Source organism: Amblyomma mixtum, chromosome 10 (assembly GCF_055824585.1).
Source record: "Amblyomma mixtum isolate Tamu chromosome 10, ASM5582458v1, whole genome shotgun sequence".
Classification (NCBI taxonomy): domain Eukaryota; kingdom Metazoa; phylum Arthropoda; class Arachnida; order Ixodida; family Ixodidae; genus Amblyomma; species Amblyomma mixtum.
The window spans coordinates 136,031,856-136,041,135 of record NC_143021.1 but is presented as its reverse complement, the minus strand read 5'-3'; the positions used below and the strand labels follow the sequence as shown (position 1 = coordinate 136,041,135).

General features: G+C 45.0%; 1 protein-coding gene across 2 annotated transcripts; it reads left to right on the top strand.

Annotated features, from left to right (window-relative positions):
- Positions 1-3,961: 3,961 nt before the first annotated feature.
- On the top strand, positions 3,962-8,528 carry LOC149327034 (uncharacterized). 2 transcript variants are annotated; one of them, XM_089563679.1, is made up of 3 exons: positions 3,962-4,256; positions 5,416-5,509; positions 6,020-8,528. In XM_089563679.1, the coding sequence occupies exons 1-3, from the start codon at positions 4,104-4,106 to the stop codon at positions 8,482-8,484; spliced, it is 2,712 nt and encodes a 903-aa protein (XP_089419805.1). In that variant the 5' UTR covers positions 3,962-4,103; the 3' UTR covers positions 8,485-8,528. The 2 variants fall into 2 exon arrangements, with proteins under 2 accessions (XP_089419805.1, XP_089419806.1); XM_089563680.1 differs by lacking the exon at positions 3,962-4,256 and having other exon boundaries at positions 5,223-5,509; positions 6,020-6,125; positions 7,544-8,528.
- The last annotated feature ends 752 nt before the right edge of the window (positions 8,529-9,280 follow it).

The following is a 9,280-nucleotide window of genomic DNA, read 5'->3' as shown; positions in this document are numbered from 1 at the left end:
AGTGACTTAGCAAGGCAATGTCGCAAGCAAATCGCAAATTACTTAGGTAATCTCCATTAACTCTTATCCCCAACTGTTCCCGTTTCAGGCCCCGGAATACCTCCTGTAAACAGGCGGTAAATACCATTGTCAAGATCGTGTCTTCTGGCCGCACACCTTTCCTTATTGCAGTTTTATTGCTGACTTTATACTGGACTATGGTATCTGAGCAGTAGTTATAAATATCTTGCAATATTTTCACATAACACTCTTCTGCACCCTGATTCCGCAATGCCTACATGGCAACTGAGGATTTCACAGAGTCAAATGCTATCTCGTAATCAATGAAGACTATATATAGAGGTTGCTTATATTCTGCGCATTTCTCTGTCACCCGATTGATACCGTGAATATGGCCTATTGTCGAGTATCCTTTACGAAAGCCTGCCTAAACATTTGGGTGTGTGAAGTCTAAGGTTGTCCTGACTCAGCAAATACCTTGTAGGCAACGGACAGTAGGCTGATCGCTCTGTAGTTCTTCAAGTCCTTGACGTCACCTTTCTTATGAATTAAGATAATGTTAGAGTTCTTCCAAACTCCTAGTACGCTAGAGGTGACAAAGCATTGCGTATACAGGATGGATATTTTTTCTCGCACATCCTCTCCTCCGTCTTTCAACAAATGTGCTGTTACATGATACTCATCAGCTGCTTTCCTCCTTTGCATTGCTCCTAAGGCTTTCTTTACTTCTTCCTTCGTTACCCATAAGGACCAGCGGTTATCTTGCTTTCGCATTACATGCCCTGCCCAAGCCCATTTCTTCCTCTTGATTTCGACTAGGATGTCATTACCACGTGTGATCCGGGGCCCACCCTGCTCGCTTCATGGCTCTCAAAGCTACACAAATCATTTATCCTTCCGTAGCTCGCTGCATTGTCCTTAACTTAAGATGACCCCTCTTTGTTAGTCTCCACGCTTCTGCCCCATAAGTGAGTACCAGTAACATACAACTGCTCTATACTTTTCTCTTGAGTGATATTGGTAACCTGTATTCATGACCTCAAAAAACCTGCCATATACGCCCACCTCGCGGTTCCCTTGCGAGGCTGTTTCACATTACTTTGGTTTTCTGAATGTTAATTTTTATACCCAATGTTCCGCGCTGCCTAACTCATTGCTCCTGCTTTCCAGCTCATCTCCTGGGTTACTTAGCAAGGAAATGTCATCAGCGAATCGCAAACTTTTTAGGTATTCTCCATTAACACTTATCCCAAAATGTTCCCAATCCAGGCCTCGGAACACGTCCTTGTAATAGACAGTCAATAGCATTGGCGAGATCGTGTGTCCCTGCCTGACACCCTTTCTTACTGTAATTTTATTGCTGACTTTATTGCTGACTTCAGTCGTTAGAGATATCTTCCAGCATTTTCGCATAAAACTCTTCTACACCCTGATTCCCCAGTGCCTGGATTACAGCTGAGGTTTCCACGGAGCCAAATGCTTTCTCGTAATCAATAAACGCTATACATAGGGGTTGGTGATATTCTGCGCATTTCTCTATCATCTGATTGATATTGTGAATATGGTCTATTATCGAGTATCTGTTACGAAAGCCTGCCTGATCATTTGGTTGATTGAAATCTCAGGTTGCCGTAATTCTATTTGCCATTAACTTAGTAAATACCTTGCAGATGCCCTTCCGCCATAAAAATTCACTGTCATCATCAGTAGATACCTCCTAGGCGACAGGCAATGAGCTGATCAGTCTACAGTTTTCCTAGGCGTGACCGTCCTTTTCTTATTAATTAAGATATAGTTAGCTTTCTTCGTATTTTTGTTTTCGTTTATTTCTGACCTACATTTCGCAAATCAAGGAAAAGGAAGCAAAAGGTAGTTTCGCACCTGACAATGGCCTGCTCTTCCTATACAATGAAACCTACTTAAACACTAAAACACACTGTCGCGCTGATTAGGACTACTACATTGTAGGTAGCATAGGAAGCATAGGTATGCTCCAGGTCATAGGGCATTGAGTCTACAGTGTGGCTAGTTTTTGTCGCCCAACCTACCTTCCGTTCTTCAAGAGATCGGCGGTTATCTAATCTTCACCAGCTGCTTGCGCCTTTGCATTGCTCATACGACTTTCTTTACTTCGTCTTTACTGGCCGAATGTCCCGTTGCTCTGCACTCCTGCAACTCTCTTTAATGTTCTGATTATGTTGGTGACGGCTTAGATTTGTCTATAATTCTTCAGCTACATTAACTATCTTCTCTATATTTCTAATGACATTGCCTTCTTTGTCTCTTAGCGCATAAATCGGGTATTTACCTATGCCTAGTTTTCTCTTCACTGCTTTCAGGTTACCTCCGTTCTTGAGAGCATGCTTTATTTCTCTATATTAAGCTGCCTTATGTCGGCTACCTTGTGCTTATTTCTTAACTTTCATAGCTCTACCAGTTCTGTTCTGTCCATAGGGTTAGTCGTTTCAAACTCTGGAGTTTCTATATCACGCTTTTTTTTCTCCTGAGATAGCTTGCCGGTATGCTGTCCAACGGTCCTACCGCCTACTTCTCTTGCTAACTCCATAGTGATAACCATGACATTACTGTAGATTGCTTGAAGTTTAATATCGCCTTCGTATGATAGAGCGGAATATCTGTTGTGCAGCAACATTCTGGATTCCTCTACTTTCCTTCTTACCGCTAACTCGTTAATGGGCTTTCGCTTCATCGATTTCTTCTATTCTCTCTGTTCAGGTCTATGCTAATCCTAGACCTTACCATTCTGTGATCGCTACAACGCACCTTTCCGAGCACCACCACATCCTCTACAATGGCAGGGTGAGCGCATAGTGTCAAATATATTTCATTTTTTTCGACCATAGCGGCTCTTCCGCATCCACTTCCTGTTCTTTCGTTTCAGGAAGAAGGCATTGATGATCAGTAAGAGTTGATTGTCCCCTCTACGGCTGCTCCAGTTGAAATCTCTCTTAAGATCACGTAGAGGGAAATTGGGTTGATGATAACTGTTGAAGGATTCTTGACGTCTTGCAGATTCGAATTGCTCAATCCCATTCACTTCTTGAGAGGTTAACTTTTAATAACAATTAAAAACACAATGGAAGATACAAGCAAGGAGAAAACCTATTTACACTTGACTGACTTGACGTGACGAAACCAGCCCTCGGTCCTGCCGAAACAGTTGGTTTTAAACCCTATGTCCGCGCCCTCGGTGGGGAGAATAACCAATCAGGTACTGTACAAACATCCACCCAATAACTTATTGGGGAAAGGAAAACATCACCAATCAGCAATTTAGAAAGGATAACACCACGAATCAATGATTGGGGAAAGATGGTAACTCGTCGCGACACCGTACACATATGTAAACTTTCTAACATCACGATTTCGGATAATTATGCTTTCCTGCTGCGAGCTTCGCGAACACTCACTTTCCCAACGCCCGGTTGCCCCAAGTTCAAAGAAAGCCACTTCAACCCACCTGTTCCGCATCGTCGCTCCTCATGCCTGCAGCTAGCGTGGCAATAACCTGTTGACCGCGCTTCAAGCTGTCAAAGCACGCCGCTGCAGACATGGCACAAAAGCCACGCACTGTGACGCGGGTCCGCCTCGCCGCAAGCACGTGCACACAGGATGCGACCTAATGAATCTGTCCCTGTCGGGAGTTTGACCTTTCCCGTAAGGCCACATTCTCACAGCCGGTTTTTGGCTTGCTCCGTCGCCTCCGTCGCGCCGGCAGCCGACGGAGGGGGCTGGTTTGGAACCGTCCCCCCCCCCCCCCCCCCCCAAATCGGGCGGCCGGTGCCACCGGGTCCAGCTCTACGTTTCCGCCGAGCGGCGGCGACGGAGCCCGGCCCCACGAAGAGCCCGCCAGTCACAGCGCGAGCTCGCTTCACGTGACCCACCGCTTACTTGCTGCGACCAAGAGATGGCGCTGGCGAGCGTCCTCGGCTAGGGTGCCTCGATGCGCGCGCCCTCTTGGAGGGTGGTGCCATTCTTTGAAGGGGCGAACGCCGCCTCCGGAGCGGCAGCGGCCATTTCGCTCCCCACGCGTCGCCGCGGCTGCTTGGGAGAGGCACGTGCGCGGCGTTTTCTGGGACAAAATGCCCGGGTGTTGCGTGCCCCAGTGCACGAACCACTCACGAAATGAGTGGAAGATGTACCGGTTCCCTAAAGAACCGAAAAGACGGCTTCTCTGGCTCGTAAAAATCAAGCGCGACAAGTGGCAACCCACGGACCGCTCGTGTGTATGCAGCGTAAGTTATGCTTCTTCTGTATTCGTAGTTATTCTTTCATTTGCATGCTTTATACCGTAGCGTTTGTCAGTCTTGTATCCTAGATATCTGGCGCATATGCTTGCGTGTTTAACTCGTTTATTTCTGGGCAACACGACATGCTTAGTTCTTATAATCTCTTGTTGTACATGTAGTACTGCGAGCGCGTAAAGATGTGCGCTCTTTGCTACCGGATCCTTGTGCAATTTCTTTTTTGTGCGCAGTGGAACGTAAGGGGAGCTCTAAGTTACCTTTTATGCTATGACATACAGAGCGCTTTGAGGAATTTTCTCGGCGTTGTATTCTTGTGCCGCTGTCCAACTCAGACGGTGTGCGTGCGTGCGCGCGCCCGTTTGTGTGTGTGTGTGTGTGAGAGAGAGAAAAAGAAATGAGGCGTATGACCAAGCAAGACGCATGTGTGGCCATGACAATCATGTCAGGACTCGTTATGACTAGTTTACTAACGGCTAATTGGTAGTTACTGCATGTATAAAGGCACGCTTAACTTGGTGATCGATATGTGTTTTGTGATCACGCTTGTCTAGACATTCGCTTTTCTTTCCCCATTCGATGACCGGTGAATTATCTGAACATCTGACTGGAGATGAGTGACGAGGATTTCATGACTACGGAGCCCTTTAACAACGGAAATTTCTTAATGGTGATGACAGGATCAGACGGAAGAGAAAGCTGTTTCATTGAAGCTCCACAAAATTTGTGGACAGCATGATCGAAAGCGGGAAGTCGTGAAAAATCCAGGATTGACTTACAGCATTGCCTTCTTGCGCGCACATATATGAGTGCAAAGTTTTATTTTTAAAGGAATTTCTTAGCTCACTGCCCATGTTCCACCTAGCAGCAAAGGCAAGAACCTTTAGTATCTTAACATGGGAAGCACACATCTCTTCAGTGTCCAATAATTTCCTCGCACTCTCCCCGTTTTTTTTTTTTCAGAAAGAAGTCGACGGTCTTTTGCCTCTTTCTTAGTATATCTTAACAAGCACCTGAATTTCACTTATAACTGTTTGGGCATATCCCTGTTTGTGTTACTTATTTTTAGCTGTTTAGAATGTTAGTGTGAAGCCCTCTCAATTTAAACATTAATAAGTTTGTCTGATCATTGCATGTTTCTGTGTTACAGGCACATTTTGAAGAAAGCGCCTTTGAGCAGAATAGGGCTGACGGGTGGAAAAAATTGAAGCCCAATGCTGTGCCAACGCTTTTTTCCTTCAGAGGTATAATAAGCCACATATTTCTACATTAACGAAAGTTTGCAACGCTTCTTTCCTAATCCTATTGCTTCTTTCATTCTTAGCCTGATTGTTCTAACTTAGTACTGTAATGACCGGCCATTTGTAGACTCACGTGGAGCGATTATTTTTTTTTTTCATCATACTGCAGACCCAGTGAAGGGTCCTAGCAAGAGGGGTAACAATTTCAGAACAAAACACAAAAGCATAAAGTGCAAAAACACGAACATAAAATTCACACAAATGTTTCTTCAGAGAATTAGGCGGCTCACATTACAGTAAGACTCTTCATACTTCCGGTCAATAGAATAGCTCGTTTTCATTTTTTACAAGGAGGTAAATCAGCCGCGCCTTCCGCCCAGAAGCATGATGCTGACAATTTTGCATTTTATTTAATTTTATGTCTAAACGTAGCAAGACTTGGAGCATGCTCGTTCGTAATGATAAAATAATGCACCATCTGATTTGCAGCATGTGTGGCCTCTCTTTTTTCAGCGATGCCTAAGCACAGGAAGCCGCCAAAGGAAAGGTTACAAGGGGTGCCTGCGGCAGCAGAGCAAAGGGGCACTCTGCAGCATCAACAGAGTGCTTCTGATACCACATCAACAGAAATTCAGGACCAATACGTCAACGACATGGCTGATATGCCACACACGGCAAATCAAGAACTGCAGCCATTGCCCAGTGACGACAGGGAGACGGCTCAAAGTCAGATGAACAACTCACCTCGCCCAAGTTCCATTCCAGAAACTTCAATACCCGCCACAGATGATTCCCTGCAAGTTGCCTGCGCACTTCGTGCAACCCGTGCAGAGAAGTGCAGTAACAGCTCATGTGCTACACTTAATAAACAGCTAGAGGACATGAAGAAAAAATACGCGAAACTTAGCGAAGTTCACAGCAAAACAAGTGCTACAAATAAGTCAATTAAAAGGAAGCTTCAAAAAATGGAAAAGGCCAGCGAAATGTTACGAAAAAAACTGAAGTTCCTAAATCAAGACCAAATGCGAGCCCTGTCTCGGAACAGCAACAAAGGTTCCACCTGGTCGTCCAAAACAATTAAACAAGCCCTTCAGATCAAATTTGCGAGTGGAACTTCAGGCTACGAAACCCTAAGAAGACTTGGGTACCCACTGCCTTCTAATAGGACTCTTGTCCGTCGCCTTCAGGGACTCAAGTTCCTACCAGGAATCTTAACTGAAGTGATTGACGTTCTCAGAGTAAAAGCAGAGGGCATGGAAGATATTGAAAAAGATTGTGTGCTTTATCTCGATGAAATGGAAATTGCACAAGGGTATGACCTCGATCGTGCTGAAGACATTGTGTTTGGAGGGAAAACATTTCCAGCAGTTCCAGATGAACCTGCATGTCATTGCTTAGTGTTTATGGTCGGAGGATTGAACACAAGGTGGAAGCAGGTAATCGCATACCATTTTACAGGAAGCTCTGTCGACGGGGGTCTGCTTAAGAGTTTTGTTCTGGAAATCGTGCAGCTTTGCGCTGACATTTCTCTTAGAGTGCTTGTGGTAACCTCTGATATGGGAGCGTCCAACAGAGCTATGTGGCGCGAGTTAGGTTTTTCTAGCCATAGGAATTCTAACACTGTGTGCTCAATCCCTCATCCGATGCTTCAGGGAAAGGAACTCTTTTTCACTGCGGACGCGGCTCACGTGATAAAAAATATCCGAGGTCAGCTTTTAAACTCTATTGACTTTACGCTGAGCGATGCAACTGTCTGCCAACATAGCTTACCCTCAAACAAAGTCAAGCTGGAGCACGTGCGCGCTGTCGTAGAATACGACTCTAGCAAAGAGCTGAAAATTGCACCCAAACTTTCTGAAGCTCATGTCAGCAAAGGCCACTTCACAAAAATGAAGGTCGGCATAGCAGTTCAGTTCTTCAAGGAATCCCCAGCCGCCATTCGTTGCCTAATAAGAGAGAAAGTGCTCGAACCAGAAGCTGAAACCACAGCATGGTTCCTGGAGCTCATCGCAAAATGGTACAAACTGATGTCCTCACGACATCCGTCAGTTGCACTTAGTTGGCAAGATATGGCAAAGTACCATGAAGCCTTGCACATGTTGCGCCTGGCAGTGGACACAATTCAAGGCATGCAGATGGGCAGCACATCCCAGTGGAAGCCCTCACAGGCAGGTCTCATGATTGCAACAACAGTTGTCCTTCGTTTGCAAGATATTGTGCTTAAAATGGATGGCTACAAATTCTTTCTCACCGGGAGACTGCTACAGGACTGCCTGGAGAATCTTTTTTCTGTTGTGCGTCACAGGAAACCCGTTCCAAACGCGTATGACATGAAATGTGCTTTGAAACTTGTATGCGTCAGTCAGTTTTTGCACACACCAGCAACCTCAAGCTATGAAACGGATGATTCTGAGTACCTGCTTGATATGATTTCACAAGGAAAAAAAGAGTACGTTGGAGATGTTGAAGAGGAAATTGACGATGGGGAAATTCTGTTCATTGAAGCACTGACTTCAATTGAGTGCAGTATTTTGCATCATATTGGCGGATTTGTTGTGAAAGGAATTTTGAAGAAAACGAACTGCGAGCAGTGCAAGGCTGCAATGCTTGGCTCGACGAACCATGAGCATGCATATTTAACTGCACTGAAAGAGTACGTCCAAGATGGTGAGAACTTGTGTTATCCGAGTGGTGCGGTTATGAGCCTTCTTCAATCCTGCGAAGAGCACTTTAAAGGAATCACGTCCTGGACAGACAATCTGTTCACCCTTAAGTCCCCTCTAAAGGCTGTCACAGAATATTTAAACAAGAACACACGATTCACTATGGAGGCCTGTCAGCAACACAAGGATTCTCTGGCAAACATACTGATATCAAGTTATGCAAGAGTACGGCTACGCATTCACCTGCGTCAGCTCGAAGCTGCGAGAGTCAATGGGCATGGAAGCAAGACATGCGCTGCAGTTAATTTGCAGTGAGTTGTAGCGCTTGTTTTTGACATTTTAAGGTTTCCGACCAAATAAACAAGCTATCACATCGGAAATCGGTAATTATCGGATGCAGTTTCTTTTTTCATTGTTCAGAAACCGTGTGGCTGCTTTATTTTAGCGGCATCGATATCTGATTTATAGTAGTGAGCAGTTTACATTATATTGCTGCATAAGATATGCTAAACAGGGCTTATAGTCCGTGACTGCGTGAGTCAAAATTTAATGCTATAGAAACCATATGTGTGAAGCACCAAGTAATCTGGCATGTATTAAAAAGTTTGTTTATCTCCATCTGCATATCGAAAGTAACGCGAAAGAAAGGAAAACGAAATTCAGAATAGCTATGGGAATGCTTTTCTGAGCATAAAATAGCCGTAAAGTACTATATTGTGTAATGTAAAATGAAAGAACATGCCTATATGTATACTCAAGCTTAACACAAAAATGTTCCAGAAGTCGTTTATTTTGTAGTATTAGCGAGTAATGCTCCGCAAAAATTATAAATCACGTTTGAAACTACAAAGAAACATTAAAAGTGGCCCGGATGTGTTCGCTGGGCGGTATATGGCGCTCGGCTGCACGGGCGCAACACAGCCGCGGCGGCCGAGTTTCGATAGAGCTGAAAAACACAGTGCCTTGTACTAGGTCGATATCGGTGCATGTTAATAAAAACCTGAGGTGGACGAAATTCCCGATGTCCTCCACCACGGCTTCATAACAGCCGATGTCGCGAAATTACAAAAACCGTGAATGTGACACTGGCTGGCTCGCCGCCCTTGGCTGC

Coding starts and splice junctions, on each gene's coding strand:
- LOC149327034 (XM_089563679.1), top strand. CDS start 4,104: ATGCCCGGGTGTTGCGTGCCCCAGTGCACGAACCACTCACGAAATGAG. Junction 4,257..5,415: donor ACCGCTCGTGTGTATGCAGC/GTAAGTTATGCT, acceptor TCTGTGTTACAG/GCACATTTTGAAGAAAGCGC. Junction 5,510..6,019: donor AACGCTTTTTTCCTTCAGAG/GTATAATAAGCC, acceptor CTCTTTTTTCAG/CGATGCCTAAGCACAGGAAG.